Source organism: Podarcis vaucheri (genome assembly GCF_965113315.1).
Source record: "Podarcis vaucheri genome assembly, chromosome: 1".
NCBI lineage: Eukaryota > Metazoa > Chordata > Lepidosauria > Squamata > Lacertidae > Podarcis > Podarcis vaucheri.
In genome coordinates, this window is record NC_138759.1 from 47,628,411 (window position 1) to 47,655,995 (window position 27,585).

A 27,585-nucleotide genomic window follows, 5' to 3' on the forward strand; every position below is an offset into this window, starting at 1 on the left:
GAAATACGATAATATTTAAACAGTGATTCTCCCCCTCCTTCTCTCCAGTGTATACTTTCAATGAATAAGCAATAAATGATATTAAATTCCATTTTGAAATGTTACAAGCCAAGTTTTATGGATACATAGAGAGCAGTAAGAGCTAAAAGATAATTTTCCTTTGTCCCCATCTATTATTCTCCCCTTTTCTTCAGCGAATGTTTTCAATCTGTCATCTTTATTCTTCTCCCGGGTAAACATTTTACAGCCTCATAATCATTTTACACTTGATGGATATTAAATATGTTTTTTACTGGTTTGCAATTCATTTCAATATTTCCCTACATTTTGTACTTCATGTCCTAATAAAATGCAGGTATTTTATGCTAAAACATTCAGACCCGGCAAACACCTGCACTTTCCAAGTAATAAATGCATTTGTATGGGGTATATGGAAGTGAGTATGCATGGGAAGGAGAGCTGATGTAATTCACCCTGAAGCAAGATATATGTATATGCTATGGTTTGTTAAGGCCCCACTCAGAGATCATATCTCTAATGCACTATTTTTTGAGTTCATAAAGTGAGTTTGGTATTGCATCAACATCTGGCAGGGAAAAAATAACTAAAGTTGCACCTGTGTATATATGTGAAGGAATGATAAGGGATGTGGGTGGCGCTGTGGTCTAAACCACTGAGCCTCTTGGGCTTTCCAATCAGAAGGTCGGCAGTTCAAATCCCCACGGCGGGGTGAACCCCTGTTGCTCTGTCCCAGCTCCTGCCAACCTAGCGGTTCAAAAGCACACCAGTGCAAGTAGATAAATAGGTACCGCTGCGGTGGGAAGGTAAACAGCGTTTCTGTGTTCTCTGGCTACCGTCATGGTGTCCTGTTGTGCCAGAAGCGGGTTAGTCATGCTGGCCACATGACCTGGAAAGCTGTCTGTGGACAAATGCCGGCTCCCTTGGCCTGAAAGCAAGATGAATGCCGCAACCCCATAGTGTCGCTTTTGACTGGACTTAACCATCCAGGGGTCCTTTATCTTTACCTTTACCTGACTGCCAGTGTGCATGAAAAGGGGAGGGCAGTAATATGCTCTTAAATGGGCCCAATATTGGGAGAAAGGAAGATGGTTAGGCCAGCCTCAGTTATGCCTCTTAAGAAGATGGTTATAGGTGTGCCTGAAAAGTGGCTTGTCTTTATATCCTATCCATAGCTGTCAACTTTTCCCGTTTCTTGCGAGGAATCCTATTCCGAAAAAGGGAATTTCCCTTAAAAAAGGGGAAACATTGACAGCTATGATCCTATCCCCGTTCCACTTTGAGTACACTACGGCTTAAACATATACTTCAGAGTCCTATGATTTTAGAAATACTACCACAAGAAAAAAGGTAATAAAACAGCACCCTGTGTAGGGCCAATCGATTTATGATCATTTAACAAACAACATATGCTGTAAGAAAGAAAAATAGGCGAAGTTTGGATTGTGAGTATCATAAGCAGAAGACAAAGTGTCGCTCTCTGTAAGATCCCTTTCGCTAGAATGAAGTTCGCCCTAGCAGGGAATTTAAAGTAATGCTGTACCCACAGATGATCCTTCACATACACCTGTCATTGTAATCGAATGCTCATTGCTCTGCAAGGTGCAAGCACAGCAGGAGAACTGAAAGCAGTGATGTTAGATCTGTATGTGGTGCTATGGATTACAAGCCTGTCAGCAAACAATGATAATGTTAACTTGAGGGTATATGCCTGCAGCTGCTGTATCTGCCAATAATATGGTAAAATACACATAGTTTATGGGGCTTCCCCCGACAAAAGACTTTCATGCCATCTTGCAGGGCAAAATCATACTGAGGTGGCTTCTGTTAAAGCCATAAAATACAATAGATAAATTAAAACCACAATGTAAAACACTATGACATTAAAACCTAGTTCTCCCTGAATTTCTCTGAAAACAACATTTTGGAGCAGATGTTTCTGCTCAAGCAAAAAGGGGAAAAAAGAATTTTTTTGAGGGGAGATTAAAGTTTTGATCAGGCAAATTCCTCACCAGAGGCGTGGGGGTTTCCCCTATCTATCTAATTCTATAGTTTTGTGATTCTAGCTTTTCATATCTGAATGGACAAATCAATCAACTTCCTCTTAGAAATGATGCCTGAAAGGCATCTAAACTGTCAGCATGATGGCTTGAACCAAAGCATACCTAACTTCTCTTTGCAGTCCTTCAATCCTGAATCTTAATAGGTCTCCTACTGCTTTGATGCATGCAGAACACGTTAATGGAGATAAGACGTCTCCCAGCCCACTGTGCCGTTTGGGCTGCTCCGTCTTCCACACTAGCTGTAGAAGAGCAGCTCACCAGCCAAAGATATCCGTAGATTGATGAGCTTATTACATTGTTCTCTTCAGCTCCTAAAGTCCTTTCCTCCCTTGCTGGCAATGCACCTAGGCTAGGCCTTGCTCATGTTCTGCAGACAGATGACTGTTGTGGGGGAGCGGGGTGGGTGGGAAGGCGAAGGAACGTAGTTTAATGAATCTCATGGCCAGATGTTAACGAACGAACACACTGACCTTGCCAGAGTACCCAAAGGAGCCTGCGCTCCCCTTCCTTCTGAGGGGCAAGGCACCCCAGGTGGCTCCATCTGCCTGGTGTTTATCTGTCTTTCTAAAAGGAACATGACATGCCTGCATTTGGCACGGCTGTTTAGAAAAGACATTTCATTGCACATCAAGGGCAGATGACCAGTCATTCATCTCCGCAATGTGGAGCCTCTCTGCAGCCATCAATCTTTTCTCCCAAACCCGCAGCTTCTTGGCTCCTCATTAATCAAATGAAGGGAAATACAGAGGCACCACTACTCACCCCCTTCATTATCATTTGCTTTTCTCCTCAGATGCAGTTCTCCTCCCCTCACAGTCTTTACTATTTTTGGTCAGGGAAGGCGGAGGCACTGAGAATAATTTATTGAGTGTGGGGATTTGTCTCCACTTCCCACAGTTTGTGCTGTCATTTGGATAGATGGCAGAGGCTGATAACTCCCATGTTTCACTTTCAGATATGCACGGTCATATTCTGGGTGTATTCTCCAAAAGAACTGCATTGCTGCTTTTGCTAGGTCAGTCCATCTGGTCCAGTCCTCTGTGGCCAGCCCAGCAGTCACAAGCAGATTGCCATCTCTTGTTCCCTGGGCCAAAACCTTCAGTTCATCAGCTGAATCTGACCAGTTCTCTCTATATCCTCAGGGCAAACAAGCCCATTTTACTCTCTGCTGTGTGTTTCCATTTCTGGTTTTTTGCACTATGAACCTTTCAGCTATGTTAAGGCTTCCAACTCTATATGCTGCATTTTTGGCTAAAGCTTGCCCCCCCCCCCCCGAATGATACCCCAGAGACTTTGAATGTTACCTTGTTCACAATTGCTTTTTTCTCCCACCGTTCTGATTCTTGCTGAGCCCGCAGGGCACATTTCCCCCATCTGCATATTCTCTGCTGCCAGAAATCTTGTTTATTTCAGTGCTCGTATTTTTTATCTAAACTTTATATAAAAGCTTCTAGCATACCCTCCGGTAGCAGGCAGAAATTCCCTTTTCAGACACCTCTTATTGGCATAATAAAATTACACATCTCTTGCCACCATTTGGTGCTAGCGGTCCTAATGACTCCATGACAAAACTCTTTCCGTATCCCTGCAAATAGTAGGGATGGGGAACTCTTTCCAGACCAGGGGCCGCACTCTGTTCTGTGAAACCTTTCAAGGACCACATGCCGGGGGGGGGGAGAGGCAAAAGGGGGCAGAACCCAGAATGTAAATTTTATCTTTGTACAGTACAGTGGTACCTCGGGTTACAGACGCTTTAGGTTACAGACACTTCAGATTACCCTAACCCAGAAATAGTACCTCGGATTAAGAACTTTGCTTCAGGACGAGAACAGAAATCGTGCAGCGGCGGCGGCACAGAGGCAGCGGGAGGCCCCATTAGCTAAAGTGGTACCTCAGGTTAAGAACAGTTTCAGGTTAAGAACGGACCTCTGGAATGAATTAAGTACTTAACCCGAGGTACCACTGTAGTCCAGTTTTACATCTATGCACACCCAGGCAAGCAAGAGGCCTTCTCAGAGTTTGTGGACACATTCTAGCCAGGCAAAACTCTCGAGGAGAATGCAAAGCCTCCCATCACCCCTACATATCTGCAGTGGACAACACAAACATGTGGTTTCCTGCCTTTGGGTTGATTGTCAAATCTTAGGGTGAGACAGGGTGGAAGCAACATGCTGGTGTCCATCCCTACAGCCTCATTTCTCTCTCATCCATTTTGACTTTGTTAGTCCAGAGCTCAGGGCATGAGTAAGTACTGACAGGCTAGCCGTATGTCGTATTATGCTAGGCCAATTAATATGGTTGTTGCGATGAAGGAGCTCATCCCATCAGTACTGAATCAGGAATTATGGTTTTGTTCAGCAGTCCTCCCCCCACCCCACATAAGTAGCTCTTCCTTTTTTCCTGGGAGCATTTGCAAGGTTTCCACATGCAGAAGACTGATCCTTAAGACCAGTTAATCATTTTGGATATTGTGTGGAAATATACTGACTTTGCCCCTCAAGCGGTATCCAAAATGGTAAAGTGAGTGACTTTTCTGTCTAAAAATGTTTCTATGAATTGCCCCCTCTTTATACCTAGGATACTTGATTGATTGTGGAGATTTCTGGGACAATATTTTTATAGTAATATGCAGTGCTTTTTATGGGGGTACGCAGGGGTATGCATACCCTTAAATACTTTGTGAATCTAAGTTTGGCCTCATTGAGGAGCAGTATTTCAATATGAGTAGGAAAATGAGAGTACCCCTAAACATTTTTAAAGAAAAAAAAGCATTGGTAATATGAATAATAGAACCTATAGGAGAGAACTTTTATAAGTTTGTTCTTGTTGCTTATCAGGTGCTCTACTGAAAGAGCTTTATCTTCCTGTTTCTGCATAGTTCATATGACAGGCTAGAATATCACACACAAACCTCCCAACTGCTTAGAAATCATCTGAAATATTTTGTTTTCAGAGGGCATTCACAGTTGGACTGACAATACTTTAAAACATGTTCTTTATTAAGCTATTTACATGTGCAGCTCTTCAGATAGCTTTGTGGAGTATTCTGGATGGATATTTGACAGTGTCTTTTAAGAGTGTGCTTGTGTTCCCATTTAATTGACTAGAAACCAAAGTGATGAAAGTTATCATGTTCCTCCCGTTTTAAACCTCAGAGAGCATAAGGGGAAGAAGTCAAATGCTGGAATCTGTGATTAAAAGACCTGACAAAGCCAGTGATTTCTAAATGGTGGTTTGGGACCTGATAAATGATTGGAAGAGTATCTGAGAAATTGTGATTATACAGGCTGCTCTCAGATGTAATTGGTATATAATCTTCCCCTCTAGACCTCCTTTATATCTAAAGGTTGTTTCACACATTATACTGAGGTAACCAACACTTGTCATTGAGCATATGTTGTGGCTGAGTCTGGGCCCCTGAATGATGGGGATGTTTTGCAAATGTGTCTGCCACCATTACACCTGACATTTTTGGGGTGATATATACAAAATAGCTTAGGTGTACACCTAACAACATAATGTGTACAGTGGTCCACCTTTTCTGCACAGGATAGCTATGTCATGCTTTCAAAAAGAAAAAGAAAAAAAAGGTACTCTATACAGAGAGCTGTCAAGGAAAAATACTCTATTCCACATTTTTGGACACCAGCCACTCATAGGGTGGAAGTCAGTGTCATGTTCTTCCATAATTCTGTATGTGCAAGCATTTCAGCTTGTCAGATGGAACCACCCCCTCTCTCCTCCCCTCGCGTGCCATTCTGATGGTTCTCCTAACCCCCTACAAGCCCCCTTGCACAATCACAGTCCTTGCCCTCTGCTGGCAGAGCTGGTTAGCTGATTTCTACCATACATACCAATACCTTTCCCCTTGCATACCTTTGATGTGGCTCTCTGCAAGTGCCCAAGCACTCCCAGAGCCAGTGTGGTGTAGTGGTTAAGAGCAGTGGACTCGTAATCTGGTGAACTGGGTTCGATTCCCTGCTCCTCCACATGCACCTTGGGCTAGTCACACTTCTCTGGAGTCTCTCGGCCCCACTTACCTCACAGAGTGTTTGTTGTGGGGGAGGAAGGAAAAGGAGATTGTTAGCTGCTTTGAGACTCCAAACTACTACTACTACTACTACTACTACTACTACTCTTCTTCTTCTTTTTCCCTGCTTCTGAATTTAGGGACGACTGAGATCTCTTCCTGGCAAGGACAGACTTGGAAATCAGGATTGTGCTGGCTGTCACAAACATGACCCCTGCTTCAAATGTGCTTTCCTCTCCCTGCTGGGCCGGAGGGGCATTTGCCCTTTTCTGCCTCAGCAGGGAGAGGCTTTGAAAGCCAGGGTCGTGCCGGCCGTCACTGGTGCCTTCAAAGTTCTTTCCCCCTCCCTGCTTCAGTGGCAAGAGGGATCTGCCCTTTTGTGCATCAGCAGGCAGAGACTTTGAGAGAGAGGGTTGCTCTTGCTGTCAGCAGCGCAGCTTCTGCTTTCAAAGTGCTCTCTCCCCCCCCCCGTGTCTCTGTGTGCACCAGGCGATGTCCACACCACTGGCACGTGGCCCCTGATCACCCATCCACTGCTGCAGGTGGCCTTTAGGAAAATGGCTCACCACTGATCTATTTGAAGAGGTCCCCCTATCAGAAGTGGTTGTTTAAGAACGAGAAGAAGGGAGAGCCAGGGGTCTTGATGCTGCCCATCAGCACCAGACGGAGCAGCCACACAGTCACTTGGACCCAGTTCCCTCCCCTCCCTCTGATGAGATAGTTGTTCTCTTTTTTGTTATTACAACTTGCTTATTTTTTGTTGATGATTAATAGGTCATCCTACTTCTCTGTCCAGTTGTGCTCTCTAGGAGCTGGGTATGTTTAGCCTGAAAAAGAGGAAACGGTGAGGATCTACGATAGCCATCTTCAAATATCTTAAGGGTTGTCATATGGAAGAGGAAACAAGCTTGTTTTCTCCTACTCTGGAGGGTAGGACTCAAACCAATGGCTTCAAGTCACAAGGAAGGAGATTCTGACTAACATCAGTAAGAAAACTCTGACAGTAAGAGCCCCTCAGGAGGTTGTGCACTCACCTTCATGGCAGGTTTTAAAGCAGAGATTGGATGCCCATCTGTCATGGATGCTTGAGCTGAGATTCTTGCATTGCAAGGGGTTGAACTAGATGAGCCTTGGGATCCCTTTCAATGCTACAATTCTATGATTCTATAATCAGAGGCGGCATGGCTCTAAATTCCAGTTGTGAGATAGCTAGAGTGGGAGAGTGCTAATGCTCTCATGTCCTGCTTTTCAACTTCCCCATAGGTATCTGGTTGGTGACGAATGCTGGGCTTTCTTCAACAACCAGGCAGGGCTCTTACGGTGTTTCAGTGTTCAGTAGTAACATCCTAATCCAACTTCTAAGGGGTTGTTATGGTATTCCGGCAGTTTAATATTCCAGAGAGCATTAGGGCAATTGGACACTCTTTGGGCTGGTTTGCTTCCCCTCCAGCAAGGCCAACTTGTCTCACAAGATGAAAGAAAGCCAAGAATTGGTACACTCTGGGATTTTACTCTTCCACAGTGCACTGGTATGATAAATAGCAGTGGGGAAGCAGGGTGTCTTTGAATTTCAAATAGCTGTGCATTTGACCTAAAGGAGCACTACTCTCCAAATCATACTCCCCACATTAATTTTTCAAGTCTCTGGCTTTTAAAAAGCTCCGCTACTCTTTAAGGAACATCCTTCAGAAGTTTGTTTCAGTACAGTACAGCAAAAGGGGGGGGGGATTATCTCACTCGTAGATGGTTTATGCTCTTGTCCTAGGGGTGCATGGTTGGCAACAGTACATTTAAATTAAAAAGAAAACACTCGTTTTATTTAAACAAACAAACCAGGAAGACTCAAGCATTATTAAAGTCAACTGAAACTTTTTTTAATGGTCATATGTCTGGTTGGTAAAAGTGGTTACTCAAACGGTACTCTTACAATATTTTGGGGAGATGCTTGGATTTAAGGTTTACAAGAGAGTTTTCTACAACTAAGGGAGGATGTCTGTCAGTGACCGCACACCACGTACAATGGGAAGGGAGAAAGAAGGGACCCAAGAGACTTGTGCTTCTAGGATGTTGACCAAAAGTCACCTCCATCATGAGATGCATGGGCTCCACCTACACAGAGGAAGATCAAGGAATGTGAAAAACACCAGAGTGTGGTCTCCCTCAGTGTGCCATAGAGTCATAGAACTGTAGAGTTGGAAGGGACCCTGAGGGTCATCTAGTCCAATATAAACACTTTGATAAACCAATAAATAGATTCATGATTCTATCAACATTTAGGAATCATGATGGCTATGTACTACCTCCAGTATTGAAAGCAGTAGGCCTCTGTATACCAGTTGCTGGGGGGCAGGCGGTGGTCATGAAGGAGAGAGTGCTACAGCATTCATGCCCTGCTTTTGGGCTTCCCATAGGCATATGGTTGGCCACTGTGAGAACAGAATGCTGGGTGACATAGGCATTTGGTCTGATCAAGCAGGGCTGTTTTTATGTTCTCAGTGCAATAGGTAAAGGGTCCCCTGACCATTAGGTCCAGTCGTGACAGACTCTGGGGTTGCGGCGCTCATCTCGCATTACTGGCCGAGGGAGCCGGCGTACAGCTTCCGGGTCATGTGGCCAGCATGACTAAGCCGCTTCTGGTGAACCAGAACAGTGCATGGAAACACCGTTTACCTTCCTGCTGGAGCGGTACCTATTTATCTACTTGCACTTGACATGCTTTCGAACTGCTAGGTTGACAGTAGCTCACCCCGTTGCGGGGATTCAAACCGCCGACCTTCTGATCAGCAAGTCCTAGGCTCTGTAGTTTAACCCACAGCACCACCCACGTCCCTTTCTCAGTGCAATATCTTTAAGGTATTGCAATGAAAGTTAGTGTGCTAATCACCAATTATATATTTCATGTTCAAATCTGACTTTCTCCCATGCACCTGTTCTCAAGATGACCAGGAGTGAGTAAGGTCTTTCAAGCATGGAGCTTTACCAGTATATACACGATATTATGCAGAATTCAGTTGTTCTCTGGTTATTCGGTTGGGTTACCTTGGAGCAGACCTTTCCCTTTTAATTGCAAAGTATTCATAGTCCTGCCTTTAAGGCAATTTAGTCATGCACACTTAGGTGCGGGGAAGGTAATGGTTAGGCAGCTTTCCTGCGAAGACAACATATGCACACTGTCAGCCATCTGCTCACATTCCCACATCAGAGAATCTTGTCTGCTAGTGCAATTTAAGATTTCTCTGCTTGGGGCTGCAGTTTGAAGTAGCTGTTGTTCTAGGGCAGAATCGCAGGATCTTATTTTCACATAAGATCCTGGCAATCCTTTCTTCCATAGTCAAGGCACAATACAGCATTCATACAAAAATGAGCCGAGATACATGGTTATGAGAACGTTTGACATGTGTCCTTTTTTTGCTGGTGGAAATGTAGCTTTTATTTCAGGGGCCCTGGCACCTTAAAAGCCTGACATCCCCTTAAATTGATTGGATGGTTTCAATCTCTTGTTCACATGATGAAGTCACACCTCACTTCAGCATTAGGGGCTCTCTGGGCTAAGGCTGTGTCATATTATGAACAACATTTTAATCATCATCGTTTATACAAACAATGCAGGCTGCAAGGAAGTTTCAAAACTGAAAGAGAAGAGTGAGGGAAAGAAGGAGTGGACAGGACTGGGTTTGGGAGAACGATGTGGAGGTCTGGAGTGGTGAGGATGGTAAAAGTCAATATTGGGAGAGGTATGTGCAGAAAGGGCGTCACAAGACATCTTCCAGAGTGAAATTCTAGAGTACTATGAGAAGCTTTCCCTTTGTTAGGCCAATAAAAATGACTTTGTGGATGTGGCTGACAATTTTTAAATACAAAACAAGCAATTTCCAGGTACCACATTGACCGGACTTTATCATTTTCCCAGCTAATAACCCAGCTATTTGACTAAGTATGTTTGTATATTTTCTCCCCCACCCAATCTTTAAAAATCTACCCCCCCTCCCATTTGCACTTTAATGCTATAGAGATGTGGAAATGAGCAATATGATGGATGGATGGATGCAGCTTGTCTGGGTTTTTCACCACCATTTCCCCCGGGGCGCTCCATCTGCTGGCAGAGAGCACCATCCCAAAAGATGGTATCTTTTGCAAACTCGACAGCTAACAGACAGCTTCTCTCTCTGCATATTTCCCAGAAGAAGAGTGGGCTTAATCTGTTTTCCCCCCTCTCCTTCCTGTGGCATATTTCATGATATTCTTTCTGACTTCCATTGTTCCCAGTGCTCCACCTTAAATAAAAATGCTAAGGGTGGGAAACAGGAATGGAGACTTTACACTCTTGTGACACTGATAGATTCTCATTTGAAACTGACATGAGATTTAATTGCTCACTGAGCCACTGAGTTGCCCTTTAAGGCACATCCTGCCACATCCTGTTAATGAGCTCAGTGGCTACATTCACCCAGCAGTAGCTAGGTGCCATGTGGATACATAAACACACACACACACACACACACACACACACACAGTTATTATTTGAAGATTATTGGGGTTACAGCCCTGGATCTGGGATTTACCATCTCAAATGCTATCTACTAGAATCAATCATGATGTACAATTATGTGGTATTTGTTTATGAGAATCAGCTAGTCCAGAGAATCAATGTGACACAGTGTTTGTATAAGCTTTGTGTAAGCATTTCTGAGGAAGCGGAATTGCTGTGGTTTGCTTTTGCACAGCAGCTGTCCCTGGAGTGACAGAGCATCGCTAGAGCTCACCCAATAAGTATCTCGTTCCCAATTAGAACTTGGAAGTGGAGCTGCTTTTGTGCAGAGAGAGACAGTAGTTTGGATGGCAGCTGATTTGGCATTGTGTTGTGATACATTGTATACTGTATAGCAAATTAAAATGCTGATAGTCTTATTTTAATAGGTAATCCTAGAGTGTAGGATTTACTGTAGCCTATTGTCACCTGAGGCAGTTTGGCCATCCCCTTAAGTAAAGGTAAAGGGACCCCTGACCATTAGGTCCAGTCGTGACCGACTCTGGGGTTGCGGCGCTCATCTCCCTTTATTGGCCGAGGGAGCCGGCGTACAGCCTCCGGGTCATGTGGCCAGCATGACTAAGCCGCTTCTGGCGAACCAGAGCAGCACACGGAAACGCCGTTTACCTTCCCACCGGAGCAGTACCTATTTTATCTACTTGCACTTTGATGTGCTTTGAACTGCTAGGTTGGCAGGAACAGGGACCGAGCAACGGGAGCTCATCCCGTCGCAGGGATTCAAACCGTTGACCTTCTGATCGGCAAATCCTAGGCTCTGTGGTTTAATCCACAGCGCCACCCACGTCCCTTGGCCATCCCCTTAGTGCTGACTAAAAACTACTTCTCCAGGCTGAGTCTTACCAGGAAGTCACTCCTACTAGCCTCTCTATGGACTGTTTCTTTCCCCACAAGATATAGGACACCCTTCTGAGGAAGATGACTCAGGAAAATCTGTGTCCCAAGTCTCTCTGGAGACTGGATCTTGCCAGTCTCTCTGGCACCCCACTCCTTTCCAGAGCAATCAGATAGCAGAGGTGCAGTTTAACCAGTTTAACTTTAGAGCATTTTATCCAAGAAAGGAGATATATGCATTGGTCGAACAAGCCCAAAATGATAAAAGTGTGCTCTAACAACTCAACTCATGCTCTGGATTTTGTGTGTGTGTGTGTGTTTGTTTTTGAGGATGGTGAAGTCTGACTCTCTTTTTGAAAACAGGCCACTTGTGTGGGTGGATTTTTTTCCTTTGGGACTGCTGGCCAATCTGGCCTGGGAGAGGAGATGTGAATAGCCACTTGCAAATTTGGATTTAGTCAAGGGACAAGTGGGCTTTGAAGTTGGCCTTCTGACTGAGTATGCTAATTGCTGAAAGCAGATGTGATTAGGAAATGAGACTGACACCTATCGAGGAGGGACAGTGCTTAATTATCACCACTTTATGAGCACTTAAGTTGGCTGTCACTTTGGGAGGAAGCACCCAGGAGTTGGAAGGGACAATAGGTGTGAAACAGCATGCTTCTTGGAATGTGATCATGTCTAGCCTGCTCTCAGGGAAGCTGGAGGTTAGTTTAATGCAGGGGTAGGCAACCTAAGGCCCGGGGGCCAGATGCGGCCCAATCGCCTTCTCAATCCGGCTCGCAGCCAGTCCAGGAATCAGCGTGTTTTTACATGAGTAGAATGTGTCCTTTTATTTAAAATGCATCTCTGGGTTATTTGTGGGGCATAGGAATTCATTCATTTTTATTTATTTTTTCAAAATATAGTCCAGCCCACCACGAGGTCTAAGGGACGGTGCACCGGCCCACGGCTGAAAAAAGGTTGCTGACCCATGGTTTAATGGATACCAAATTTATCCAAAAAGCCTTTTCTTAATCATAACCATGCAGGGGTGCCAACTTGAATAAAATATTGGGTGGGGGGCACTACCCCCCATAACCAATTGCATGGCGCGATGCACAAACACCATTTGAATGGCAATGACCATCAACTTTGGGGGGCCCTGACCCCCTCATGTTTTATGGGCGGGGGGGGGCGAAGGGAGCTTGGCCCCTAGGAGTTTGCTCCTCTGTAACCATGCCAACATTCTAGTGGAAAATGTACTTGGATTATAAAAAAAATAAGCCTGCCATTTTGTGGTCACCAAAACAGCAGCCAGCTTTCCTCTTTCAATGGCTGCCTTAGGAATGGTTCCTCCATGAACATACTTTGTTTGTATTAGTCAACATTTGGTACCTTGCTGGAAACTGACTCTATTACCAAGAGGTGGTTTGAAAATTCATTATGTGCTGCTGTGACACATGTAAGGCACCACTTGATGGTGCTTTATCAACATGCACACGTGAATCGTATAAATGGATGGCACTTTAAAAACTGTTTATCTTTTGGGCAGAAGGGTAAAGTAAAAAGAAAAAAAGAAATAAATACAATAGCACCTCACTGTAGTACAGGGGTGTGCCACGGGGATATGGGGAGTTTCTTCACACCATTGCAAACTTCTTGGGGAGGTTTGTGTGGCAGGTGGAAAGGGCCCACCATTCTTATGGCTCCACGTGAATGATTTGTTAAAGGGCGGTAATCATCACAGGGAACAATCTAAAGTGGCCTCCAATATCCTATCATTTTTGTGCAAAGCAGAACTTAAAATACAATCACTGTTTACAGGGCGAGGCTAACGCTACTGGTTGCTCAGACTAAGGCTGGGAAGACTTCAAGCTTGTGGCGGGACAGAAGTCTTTTTTGCTTTTGTTAAAAAATTGGAGATCAGAAATTATTGTTGACCTACTCACCCAGAGATCTACCAGAAGCTTCCAATCTACCTGTTGCTCTCCCCTTGTTTAGACTTTGCATGGGTGACAACTGCTTTTCACATGACATGGTAGTTGAATTCTGACCGACTGCATGGACTGCTTATTGAGAGGGATGTTATATTGTTTTAATATAACAAAGCTTCCTGCAAACAAGTCAGCTAGGAAGAGGTCTAAGAAAACCCCCAACAACCCCACTTTTGAATTGTGATTCAAGTCCAGTTTAATGGATTCAAATCCATTGGAAAAATTGACTTGTGTGTTTTATTTCACGGTGTTCCAACAATGATCACGTAAGTCCATGTTTGACTGTTGCCCATTCTCAGTCAGCTTGAAAACCCACATAGCTATTCATCTATACGTGATGTGCATCTTCTGGTTGCTTATTTACAGTTAGGAGCACATATAGGGAAATGCAAAGTAAGTTGATGACATGAGAGAAGTCTTAACAGCAGTAGAGAAGATGAGCTGGGCAGGACTTCTCAAGAGAGCCTCCTTGAGTGGTTTTCAATTTCACACATTCTGTGATTTATCTGTGCTTGTGCATCCCTGGCGCTGCAGGAAATAACCATAGCCTCTGTTGTTGTATTTGGTTTGTCAGAAGTTGACCTGCCTCTGAAGAAGGATGGCTTCACATCAGAGGGGACCACACTGGAAGCACTGCTGCGTGGAGAAGGGCTTGAAAAGAAGGTAGATACTAAAGAGGAGGACACTCTACAAGAAATCCAGGTGATTAAGTGCTCTTTTATTGGCCTGGTCACCTTTCCAGTCTATGTAATACTGAAATGGCTGCTTATAAGATTTTGTGGCTCAGTCTCAACCTCCAGCCTATTAATCTCTTGTGACCTTTATCCCATGATCTACAGGAGAGCACACACAAATGCAAATACCAGCTGCTGTATATAACCATAATCTCCAGTGAGAAGGAGAAAGAAAGTGTGTGTGTGTGTGTGTGTGTGATTGTGTTGCTCTGTTGCTGTGTAGGTGTGCCATAACCAACTATTGCAAAGGACCATAACATAATAACAATTGGGCAAATGCTGCCCACACAAACCAGTGGGTAGCCCAATTCATTCCCCTTTCCTTCAAGATTAAGGAAAATGAATATACAATAGAGGAATGTGGGAAGGAGTGGATTTACTTCACATAAGACAAATGCACTGCAGAAAGTGCAAATTAACACTGCACCAAATACTGCAGGGGCACCTTGTGGGAAGATACATTTGCATCTCAACACTACATGAAGGGCGAGCATTGTGACTGCAACACTAGTGTGAGTGTGAGTGTGAGTGTGTGTGTGTGTATTTGATATCTGTAGTAAATTCAGGATTTGATACAATTATTGAATAAAAGCATGATGGGAATTGAAACTCCTCTATAATTTTGAGGTGGAATACTACAGTGTTACGGAAAAAATCTGGGTGCGGGGTTACTCTGCCACCCAGCTCATCGGACTAAGTCCGTGGGTCCCTGCGGAAGAAAATGAGCTCAGCCGGACGCAGGAGCAAACTGCAGAAGATCCAAGTTTATTGCGCAACAGGTTCAAGGCGAGATTGAACAGTGAGAAAGGGGTGACATGAACTTTTGAGTTTTCCCTCCATGTCCCAGAATACAGTGCATGAAACGTCACGAATACATTATGGGAAGGTTGGGTTTCACAAGTTACATCATGAATATACTTTACACGTCATGAATACATTATGAAAAGGTGGGATTACATTAATTAGCATTTTCGGATGAGGGAGGGGGGATATGCGGAGCGGGAAATATACATAGATACACATTTATTGAGTACTGGTGGTGGCAAGACAATGGGCCAGGAATATACATCGTCTGTCACCTAGTATTGCCCGAAGGAAGGATTTGCAAAACTATCTGACAGGATTAAGAAGTTCCTGCGTACGTGACCTGCCGCTTTGGGGATTATGGAAGTAGGGACAGCATCATGGAGTCCAAGGGGAACTGAGTTGAATGGCACCGAGAACGAGCAGATCAGAACCACGGCTGATTTTATATCAATTTTTGAAGATTTCAGTGATTTCTAAGCCACTCTGTACTAGAGAGCAAAAGCAGAAACAGAGTGGATACATTGTGACAGGATTTTGACAGTATTACTTGAGAGATTATGGAGGACAGGGGAGGGGTGATGGAGTCCTAGAGAAATTGAGCAAATATATTGTAGTGAAGAAGACATTGCCCCCCCCCCCGTTCCGTATCAACAGCAAACACTCAAAAGATACATTCCAGTGTAATGGGTGTATTGCAAAGTAGGGGTGGAAGATATATGTTTATCCATGGAAGCTTCCACTGTGCCCTTTGAGCCTCTTCACAGCCCTGCTGTTTCGTTGCCAGGTGTCCCCCCCCCCCCCAAATTGGTCATCTTTCTAGGCTACATAATGACGCCACTGAACCCTGGAAGAAAAAAGCCAAGAAAACCAATTTGAAAAAAACCCAAAATGGCAACAAAGCACCAGCTAGTCAGGGCTGTGAAGATGCTTTGAACAGATGTGAACAAAGTGAGCAACAGGAGGGTTCCAATAAGGTTTTTGGAAGACCCCCAAACCCCACCTTGTAGTCTTAAAAATGATCAGTTGTTGACGCTTGGTACAGCCAAACTACATGTCCTTCTTGAGAGCAGTTTTGGAACTTTCAGTGCATAACTTGAAATGGCCGGATCCAAAGTTGCTTTGTATTCGAACAAAGCCAGAGCCTGCATCCACAATGTCTGATTTCCTTTGCCTTTCTGTTATGAAGCCTCTGTTGTTCTGGGAATTGTTTTTAATTACTGTTTATTGTTCTAACTACAGAGGGTTTTGGAAAATGATGAAAATGCAGATGAAGTGAATGAGGAGGAAGAGATGGAGGAAGATATTCCGAAGCGAAAGAACAGACCCAGAGGACGGGTAGGTTGCCTCAGCCACATGGGGGGGGGAGGGAGGAGTGAGAACACTATTCTGTTGTTTCTATTTATATTGATTGCATAGATAGACAAAGAGCCTAATGATATCTGTGTTATGCGATACGTTTTGTATGGTATGTATGGCATATGTATTGGTATGTATACATTATAAAGTGATGTGGTGAACAAGGATTCCTTTGAATCTTTTGTCTTTTCACTCTCTGATTGTGGTTTTTAATAAAACTGTAAAAGAAACAAACCTGGGAGGGAGAGGGAATGAATACACACATGGAGATATTTGTGTGCATAGATGGCACAACTTTTATTATTTGGTACTTGTTTTAGCTGCCTTTTCAGATGGGCTGCAGTTATATCTTTTCCCTTGGCGGTCTCAGTGCAGGGAAGAGCTGGCTATTGATCAGTGCTCTCTGCATGGGTCTTGCAGCTGGAGGCTCTCAGTAATCAGATCCCCTGGCAAGAAACCCACACAGCATGAAGGCAGGCAGCTCACCTCCCACTCTTCATGCTGTCTGGCTGTTCTGGCCCCCTCTGCTCTCTGGAGTGAACTGCTGGAGGCTCTCAGGACCGGAGCAAGCACCAGCCCCTGCAAACCTCCGGTAGCAGACTCACAGCAGGGAGATCTTTACATTAGCCAAATGTTCACAAACTCCTCTATTCTCCTCCATCAATAAGTGGCTTTTACGGGGTGGGGGTGGGGAGACACCCAGGCCACCTTACAATCTGTTAAATTGTAATGTGCCACAAGCAGAAAGCAGGAGGGAAAGACATTGTGCTTGTGGTAACGGTAGGAAAAGCCCACAAGCTATATATTCATCTTCCCGTAAAATCTCATTCTTGCACACGGCTCCTTCTACTCTTGAAATTTCCTCTTTGGCCCTTGCCTGCCTGCCTGCCTTGCCTCCCTTCACTTTATGCTATGACTTCATTGGGCTGCCCTTGGCTAGGAGCTGACCTATTGCACAGAATGAGGCGCACACTACATTGATGGCAGCAGGCATGCATCTTTGCAGGCAAGTCTGCCAAATTTGCAGTTAGAATAGAGTCAGAAGGAGTGCAATTAAAAGGGTCAAAGGGCCTCTCCAAACTGGTGTTTTGTTGCAGAAGTATTCTGCAATTTGTGTTCTTGACACAATCATAGCACAGTAGTGGCGGATTTGTTCTGCGATGCTTCCCCATTATTGCTGCCTGGGGCAAAAATAAGTTAGAACATTTGTACTATAGAATGTTATGGGGCACGCACTGACTGGAAATGAAGCGGTGAAACTGCCCTCAAACCCTTGCAAGCAATATTGAAAGCTGGATTGTGTGTGTGACAGCCCTGATAGCATCATGAGCACAAATCACCAAGAAAGTTCAATAAAAGGTATGTCTGGAGGGAGCCCACAGTGGTGTTTGTGCAGGGAGTACACAAACCCTCCCACCACTGGCCTGAGTTCAGCGGGAAGGAAAGTTCCTGGGGGTGGAGGAGAGGCTGGGGGGAAAGCTGCAGGTGGGAGCAGACTTATGAATCCTTGTATACATACCTGCTTGTTTCTTTAAGTTACTCCCTATCTTCTCCACCACCACCACTACTCCTATCACTAAAAAGGTAAAGGTAAAGGGACCCCTGCATAGGCGCCGACTCCATGGGGCCTGAGGGGGCCCGAGCCCCCTCAAAAATTCGCTTGGGGGGGCTCTGCCCCCCCCATAATCTCGGGTGCCCCTCCAGCAGAGCGCCACCGCCGCCCCTCCCCCAGCCCAAAATGCACAGGGTCGGGCTGCATGCCTCCTGCCCTCCCTCCCGAGCAAAAGCTCCACCCAATTTCCTTCGGAGCTGATTAATAGGCGCAGCACGCTCTCCCCTATTCGCTCACGAGGAGGCGGCGCCACTTTATCTGCATATTCATGAGCTTATTTATTATTCATGAGCTTTCGTGGGCTCCCCCAATATTTTTTATAAGTCGGCGCCCCTGGACCCCTGACCATTAGGTCCAGTCGTGGCCGACTCTGGGGTTGCATGCTCATCTCGCTTTATTGGCCGAGGGAGCCGGCGTACAGCTTCCGGGTCATGTGGCCAGCATGACTAAGCCGCTTCTGGCGAACCAGAGCAGTGCACGGAAACGGCGTTTACCTTCCTGCCGGAGCGGTACCTATTTATCTACTTGCACTTTTTATGTGCTTTCGAACTGCTAGGTTGGCAGGAGCAAGGACTGAGCAACGGGAGCTCACCCCGTCGCGGGGATTCGAACTGCTACCTTCTGATCAGAAACTCCTAGGTTCTGTGGTTTAACCCACAGCGCCACCCGTGTCCCACTACTACCACTACTGCTGTTAATATAACAACAACAACATATGTGTATACCACCCTTCATCCGAAGATCCCAGGGAGGTTCACAACAGAAAAATACAAAATGAGAATACAAAATGCATAACCCCTCTCCCACAACCACGTTGAAGCACATTCACTTTACATCTGAATTGGGAAAACCAGCTTTTAAAGATGAGGGTCTGCTGCCATAATGTGTACTGTCATGGACCCAATTCACTACCAGCTCAGACTGCCTCTCCATTTAACCCGGCACTGCCTCCTCTGGTTGGCAGTGGCTCTCTCCTGGAGAGGTCTTTCCCATTGTGAGGGTGGGGGCACAGCACTGCTCCACTGTGCCAGCCCCTCCTGGGATGCAATAGGAAATTGCCCCACACTACTATTTTGCTCCTGGGTCTGATCAGGGTTCTGGGAAAACACAGAGTAAATTCTTTATAGTATGCTGAGCCTGGCGTACAATGCAGAGCCAGTTAAGAAACTGAAGCTCTGGCACGATGTTTCCCCAGCATCCTCTCCCACTAGGACCCATAAAAAAACGAAGGTGGCCATTGGAACAAAGCACCTCATCCTTTCTTCCTAGATCTAGATATTCTTCTCCACTCATCTGTGTTAAGGACACCATTGCGCTAGATTTCCAGAAGCAATCTAGAGGCCCCTAAATGTATATTTAGGCCCATGTGTTTGGTTGTTTCAGAGCAGCAACGAGGGAATGCAAGAGAAATAATGCGGAGGAGCTGATGTGCTGGCCATTCCCAATTTGTGCACGTCCTCCCCTTTCCTGCAGCATGATTTCATTTTTAATCTTGGGCCCCTTCATCTGTCCTTCTGGCAAGCGTCCCTGTTTGGCTCCATCTGAACGCTCCAAGGCTGCTCTGGCGAAGCTTTCCGGCTATGTACATCAATCCCTTGCTGTAGAACGGCAGGAGGCTGAAGGCAGCCATGGATGACTGAATGCCACATGCTGAAGCACTGACAGCAAGCACGTGGCACTCGAGTTTGTGCCTCTGGGGCGGCTGTCTATTTGCCAGCCCCCCTGAGGCCAGCCATGAAATTATGGGAGTGTGGGGAAAGAGAGTTGAAGGCCAAGGATATATGGATTTGCAGACAGTGAGAGGGAGATTTAAAGAACATTGTCAGGCAGAAATAATGGGCAGGGCAATAAGGCCTGAAATCACAGAGTGCACATTACACACAACCTGAGAACATGAGCACGCATTTTAGGGGGGATGTATATTTTGTGCATTGTGTAATGCAGGTTAGGTGTAGCTACCATTCATTATTCAGTGTCCTCAGTGCACCAAGAGCAACTGTTTCTTTTTTAAAAAAAAGGAACAAGAAAAGAAATTAGAAATCAACATGCATGAATGTGCTTGGGGCAAATTTTACTGAAAGCTCCAGGTTCAGACATTTTAATTTATGCATGTGCTTCGCTCTCTCCTGTTTTAAACAAGGAGACTTTAAAGTGAAAACTTTGTGTGTAATGTAACTGTTGTTATAATTACTGCACTATTAACAATGCTATAACACTTTTGGATGTGTACAAAATGCTTAATAGTGTTCATTTCTTAGAGCATTTCTTTTCAGAGTGTATATCCTTTAAAAATCACATTCCCATTTTCACTTTTTTCCTTCTGGTAATGAGGATTATATTGTATCCCTTGTGAAGTTTAAAAAGAGATGGCTTGCATCAACCCCTGCCAGAGCATTGCTCCCCAGCATTGTGGAGATGGTTTTAATAGTCTCTAGGGCATGGGCAGGCAAACTAAGGCCCGGGGGCCGGATCCAGCCCAATCACCTTCTAAATCCAGCCCGCGGACGGTCTAGGAATCAGCGTGTTTTTACATGAGTAGAATGTGTTCTTTTATTTAAAATGCATCTCTGGGTTATTTGTGGGGCCTGCCTGGTGTTTCTGCATGAGCAGAATGTGTCTTTTTACAGTGGATGCTTGGGTTGTGAACATAATCCATGTGGGAGGCACGTTTGCAACCCGATGCGGCACTGTGGGTTGCGATTCAACACTTCTGTGCATGTGCAAAGCACAATTTAGCGCTTCTGCACATGCACGACTGCCGAAACCCGGAAGTAACCCGTTCCAGTACTTCCTGGTTTCGCCGTGTCCGTAACCCGAAAAAACGCAACCTAAAGCGTCTGTAACCCGAGGTATGACTGGGTTATTTGTGGGGCATAGGAATTCATTCATCCCCCCCACCCCCAAAGATATAGTCTGGCCCCGCACAAGGTCTGAGGGACAGTGGACCGGCCTTCTGTTGAAAAAGTTTGCTGACCCCTGCTCTAGGGCATTGCTTTCATTATGTCCTGTTGCATCTCCTGATGCTATCCTGTTTGCTGCCATTGTCTGACTATGAACCTGTGAGAGACAGGGGGAGAGGCCGTAGGCTTTACACAGCAGCATTAGCTAGCATGGTGATAGTGTTGGTGGATCTGTACTTATGTATCTTTACCTTGAAGACCAGAAGAACTGCATACTGTAGATAGTAGTACTTAGCTTTGTCTTGTGTCTGAAGACAATAAACACTTTTATTACTTTGAACTGTGTGGGAAAGAGTTTCCCCCTTAACCGGGGACTGTGGAAGTTCTGCTGGCAGCAGGAAATCTTTGAAAACTCTGCTGGGGCATACACTGCTCAGACATCACACTGGTTGAGGTGTGGTGAACTATTGGCGGACTTCCACAAGTCACCAACAGCTAGAACCTCAGCTAGTGTTTGAGGACGCTGGGTACTGTTGCTTGCCCTCCATAGTGTGTGACATTCCCCTGGCAGTGCCCACAGCTGGCATGGTTATACTTTCCTTGTGCACAGAGACTTCAGCAATTGTATATGAGAAATAGATGTGACACCACTTTGGCCTGACTGCAGTATTTTAGGTGTATTGCTAATTCTTCCACCCACTATGTATCAGGGTTAGAAAACCTTGTTCAGCCCAAGGGCTGCATTTGCTAGTGGGCCACATGTCAGGAAATGGTAGCGTGACAGATGTGAATTTTGTCTTTGTAGAGTAGGCTGAAGTCCAGCTGCACCAAAGTCAGAGGTTCTACACATATAGCACACTGTCCAGGCAAGCCAGAGGCCTTATCCCAGTTCAATGACACATTTCAGCCAGGCCAAGAAAGGAAAAGTGGAGGCTGGTGTGGAGCTGTGCCACTGAGCGGGTGGCCTGTGGAGGAGACGTGGCTTGCAGATTGGAAGACCTGGAAGGCCACATGTGGCTCCTGGCTCTGAGGTTCTCCACCCTTGCGCTGTAAGAACATCAGCTATCATGAATATGTAGCAATTCCTCCACTAGTGTCAAAACAGGAATTCTTTTTTGCTGGAGAACAGTTCACACTGCTGTTTTGGTTCTGTTCACATGATTTTTGTACCTGAACAGTACTGCAGCATCAGAAAACAAAACACTGGATATTCCACTCTGGGGTAATTTTCATGGAGCTGTGCTGAGGACACTCAAACCAGATTACAGTCATACCTCGGGTTGAATGCACTTCGAGTTGAGCGCATTCGAATAGTGCTCTGCGGCAACCCAGAAGTAACGGAGCGCATTACTTCTGGGTTTCGGCACTTGCACATGCGCAGATGCTCAAAATGACGTCACACGCGTGCGCAGATGCAGTGAAAAGCGATGCGCGCGTGCGCAGACGTGCCATCACTAGTTACGTTTACCTCTAGATGCGAATGGGGCTCCGGAACGGATCCCGTTCGTATCTAGAGGTACCACTGTACAGTCATACCTCATGTTGTGTTCTGCTCTTGTTACGGACTTTCAGCTTACAAACGCAGCAAACCCAGAAGTTCTTCTGGGTTTGCCACCCAAACAATTTGCACGCTTCTTGCACGCGCAGAAGAGGCACTCTAGTTGTGGACTTTTTGGGGTGTGAACGGTACCCCGAAATGGATTAAGTCCACAACTAGAGGTACCACTGTAATGCCTGGGTGGTGGCTGTTGCATTAACATCTTGGTTTATTTCTAGGCTCGGGGTTCTGGAGGTGGCAGGCGAAGGAATGATGTTTCTTCTATGGATGACCACGATAAACCTTACGTTTGTGACAGTAAGTAGCGCCCAGACCCTCCACCCTGCTTTCAGTCTGGTGCAGCAATCAAGACATAATTCATTCATTTCCAGAAAATGAAACACATTTCACTGCTTTAGAATTTGCTGAGCTGCCACTCCCATCACTACTTGCTGTTACTATTTTTTGAGCGAGAGAGTGAGTGAAAATGAAACCCGTGGCAAGAGACCACACCACACCACACCTCACATCCTTCTTTCTCTTAGGCTCAGTTTCCCTCTCTGCTTCATTTGCAGTGGCGTAGCGTGGGGGGTGCCAGGGGTGCTGGCCGCACCGGGCGCAACATCTGGGGGGGGGCGCGAGTCCAGAGGGCCCAGCCCCGTCGTGCCCTCGCACCGCCCCTATTGTCAGAGCAGCCGGCCAGCCTCCGCCTGCTCCTACCTTGCCCACCCGAGGACTGCGGCAGCACCCGCCCCCGTGGCCACCTACCCCCGCCTCGCCCATTGGCTTGCCTCCCTCGGCCCCGCCTCTCTCTGATGGCCGCGGGGGTGTCCTGCTCGGCGCCGGCGCCTTTTTTCAGGAGGTAGGGAGGCTGGACGGGGAGGTGGGGTCGGAAGCGGGCAGAGAAGGAGGGGAGCTCGTAGCCAAAAGGGCTGCACCAGCCGGCAAAGGGCCGGGGAAAGTTTGGAGAGGAGAAACGCACCGTCATGATTTCCCAGTGGAAGCGGCAGGATTAGGGATGGCGAAGCGTAATTATGCACGAATTTCGCTGGGTGAGAGCTTCGGGGATCGATCGGCGGAAATGGGAATCAATTGGAATATGAGAAAGAGAGAGAGAAAGGGACCATCATTCATAGGCATAGATTTGTAGGGTTAGGGGGCGCAAATTACTTGCCTTGCCCCACGTGCTGACAACCCACGCTACGCCGCTGTTCATTTGCGGCCTTCTATGCCTTGGTATCTATGTCTACCGCATGAGTCACTCTCTTTTCTTTTTGTGGTTCAGATAGGGCCACACTAAATGCTACATGGGAGATGCATGAGCAGCCTCCCAGCATTCTTCTTCTAATGAAAAAATAGTTGTGGGAGGCTGCCAGTTTGAGCAGAGGTATGGTGAGGAGGGGAGAAGCAGCTGCTTCACCCACTCTCTCCCAGTTACGTTTTTCTTCTTCTCAAAACTAGTCCCTTGCTGGCATTTCTATAGAGGTAGCCATTTTTCTCTCCCATTGTGAATTGGGGATGATTTTGGGCAGGAGGGGAAAGGGATGAAATAGCTCTTTATCCCCATGCTGTCCCTGTGCTGAAACTACCAGCCTCCTGTGGTTGCTTTCCATTAAAAAAATACACACAAACTTTGCCTGAAAACTGTTATATGCATTGCTCATTTAACACCTAGCTCAACTCTGTGGTTAGAAATAAAAGGTATCACCTGAATACTTAGGTACTTTACAGGTATGCAATTCCCTTTTCCCAAGGGCAAAATCTCATGCTGCTCTTTCTCCATCTCTCACTTGGACAGAACTGTCGTGTACACAGTGTTAGAAACTGAGATACGAAAGCTAAGAGCTAAATGGCACTTTAAACCCAGATTATGGGCGCAATAACGGAATGTGTAGGCATATATTTTTATAACAAGAATGCAAAGCTGAAAATGAATGCAGTGCAGCTAAAATATTATGTTCATTTTTTCACATGGTCTAGTCCTTCCCCTGCTTAACCCTCTAATATTCTTCAGAGGGTCTCTTCTGCAGTCTTCAGAGAGTAGCTGGAAGTGGGGAGGCAGAAAAAGGTCCTCCTTTCCTTCCACTCTGAAGTTTTAATCTGAAATCTTAGGTGCAGTACTGTGCCCAGAGCTCATAAACTGCTCGCGCTAATGAAATTCCCTGTCGCAAAATGTGCCTAGAACAATGGGAGTTTCGAACACTGCGTGCACAGTACTGCGTGCACAGTACATGACTGAGCCCTGCTTGGGTGCTCAGTTGTATCAATCCCGCCCTCTGTTCTATGACAGAGAATGTAATTGAAATAAGCCAATCAGAGTGAACTTGCCTTTTGTAAGAATTCCTGTGTTTGCCATTACTGCCATTCTAACCCCTGCAAAGGCTCTGTTCATTGGCTTTTTATTGGCGCTACTGTATTGTAATTGAGGACTTTCTCCCACCAATTTAGAAGGCACCTTAAGCACCACACATTTAACCTAATTAAGTCCCAACCAGGTAACTTGTGTCGTAAGAGCTGTTTTTGAATAAACCAATATAGAATTCAGTCTACGGAAGTGCCTTTTATACGAATGTTTCCCTAACCTACCATGTGGTGTGACTGTTGCTCAAGGGGCTGGCCAACTAGAAAAGGAAAGTACAGAAAGGTGATAGTATAAGAAGAGCCCTGCTTAGATAAGAGCAAAGCGCTATTTAATTCAGGGTACTAGATGTGCCCGATAACAAGGAATGGTGGTGGGAGACTGGGAGCCGACTTTTTTATTTTTTATTTTTGTTATAACTAGTGAAGAGCCTATCAGTAAGAAGGGTGGTATGCTGTACATTCACTTTCCTCAGTCTCCTCTTTCAACCTCTTCACCTCTTGCTCAGTTCAGTCTTTTCTGCCAGTCCTGTTTCCCTTGATAACATTGGCTGAACTGTCCTGATATTACGAGGGGCTTGTAGGTTAGTCTCCTCTGTGTTTCATTTACTCAGTCGCTCTGATCCTTTGATTTTGGATACTAGGATCCAGTGCTTTTTTCTGGGAGTACTCAGTACCAACACCATTTTTCTCTCCCAAATGTTAAAAGTGTAGCACTTAATGTAACAACTTCATGGTGAGTCCTGGCACCTTTTCTTTTTCTTTCTTTTTTTAAAAGCACTGCTAGGACCCATGATAAAGTTTTAAAAATTAAACTTCAAAAAAGGTTGTTTGGAACAAAGGATAGGTTGGGTGAATGCTAACATGAAACTAGACTGAACTCACCTCTGCAATTTACTTGCTTGGTTCGGTCTTCTCTTCCTGCCCTGTTTCCATTGATAACATTGGTGGAATTGTCCTGATATTACAGGGGGATTGTGAATGTAAGTCTCCTCCGGCTTTCATTGGCTTAGTTGCTCTAATGTTATAGAAAACCTGGGCTGATCAATGGCAATCTCCTTTACTGGAGTTGAGAAGGAAGGAAGGGTGAATGAATCCATATAATTAACAATAAATGAGGGCCTGCATGGAAACAGATGTGAGATGGCACCATAGCTGGTTTGAATTTCTACCCTAAACTCAGCTTTCCTTTGTGGAAAATCTTCAGTTAGTGAAACGTGCAGATACATTCCAAAGTTTATGCCAAGATGAGAAGACTGAACAAATGTGGCCTAGATCAGCATACTTTGTTGGAAGTGATTGTTCCGTGTGATATTGTGGAATCATTGTTTAATGCTTGTTACCTCTGGCCTCGTTCCGTTTTCCTCCAACCACGCCACAATAAAATTCCAAATATATTTTTATTCCACGGTTCTTACCATATTCTCAGCCAGCACCTGAAGTTTGTTCTTTTCCTCTTTCACTCAGCAATTCCTTAAGAATAAGGAATGTTCTTAGCTTGTTGTTTCCTGGCATTTAATGCTCCTGCTACTTCCGTTTGTGGGAAAATTTGCTCTAGGAACACACACTGATTAGCATAGTCCATCTATCTAAATCACCGATCAATTGACAGTCCGTGGGCAGCATCCAACCCTCCCCTCAATTTCTGGTGCCCGTTCCCTGAGAGCTTGCTTAAAGGGCACCTGTTCCATCAGGCTGGAAACCAGGGCTGCAAAGGAACAATTGCTCTCAATATTTCCTTTGCAGCCCCAATGTGCATTTGGCGCTGAATGCAAGGCCCCCTGCTTTTGGCAGTGATAGGATCCATTCGGAAACTAGGGCTGCAGAGGAAAAATTGGGAGGACACTCTGAGGCTCTGGATTCCTCCATAGCAGCTTTGCTTATGCTGTGGCTGATGTCATATGACATCAGGTAAGTAACAAATGTGTGTGGCCAGCTGAAAACAGCCTTGTGGTCTAGATTGCAAGGCCTGGCGGGTTTAATTAGCCTTAAGTCAGAGGTTCTGCACCCCTGCTTTAGACATTTGTTCTCACTCACTTTAGTTTGAACGAGGTGGCTGTTAAATGAAGCTGAAGCCTAGAAAACTACTGAGCTCTGCAGACTACGTATTGTCCCTGACAACTGTCCTAATAGCTTACTCTCAGCACACATGTGAGGTTTCTGATAATAGTCTTATATAAATAAGAAAGGTAATATTAATTATACATTCAATACCTGACAGTTGCTTGACTGTAATAGTCTTATATAAATAAGAAAGGTAGTATTAATTATACATTCAACACCTGTCAAATGGGACAGTGTGTATCAACATTCATGTTTTAAATATGTCTAAGTATTGCTTTGATCATTGCCCCTTACCATCCAGACCACTCATTTTTTATTTCCTTAAAAGAATAGCTGGGCTAAGATAGTTGCACCTCATCAGAATCTTTTAAAAAAAGATGTTCTATTCTTTTCCTAATTCTGCCATAATCCAGTATTTCTTAGACCTCTAATTAAATGTCTTAATTTAGAAACATTTTGCTATATTCTCAAGCTTATTGACAATATTCTCAGGACGTCTAGGGTAATAATCTTTCAAAATAGTTCCTACACAGTTTTGTGCATCTCTCCCAATGTTGATGCTTGGTAGTTAAAACAGCCGGTTGTGTAAACAAAGAATGATGCTTTTCATTGACCTTATTCATCATGTCCTCATTTCCACATGGGGTTGACCTGCTAACATTTATTCCTGTAAGATATAGTACAACCTGACTCATTTAGTTTAAGAGGCAGGAACTGTAATGAGTTTCAAAGGCCTGCTAAAAACCCACT

The 27,585-nt window shown here is 45.2% G+C and overlaps 1 protein-coding gene across 4 annotated transcripts in view; it reads left to right on the plus strand.

Annotated features, from left to right (window-relative positions):
- The window catches only part of DPF3 (double PHD fingers 3), a 195,768-nt gene that overhangs the window by 114,705 nt on the left and 53,478 nt on the right, over positions 1-27,585 (plus strand). For all 4 annotated transcript variants that reach the window (XR_014220588.1, XR_014220589.1, XM_082226137.1 and 1 more), the window contains exons 4-6: positions 14,042-14,169; positions 16,248-16,343; positions 22,653-22,731. Coding sequence is in view for 2 of the 4 variants with exons in the window: in XM_082226137.1 (XP_082082263.1) it covers positions 14,042-14,169; positions 16,248-16,343; positions 22,653-22,731 (303 nt within the window). In the remaining 2 variants the exon portion in view is untranslated. The remainder of the gene's footprint in view (positions 1-14,041; positions 14,170-16,247; positions 16,344-22,652; positions 22,732-27,585) is intronic.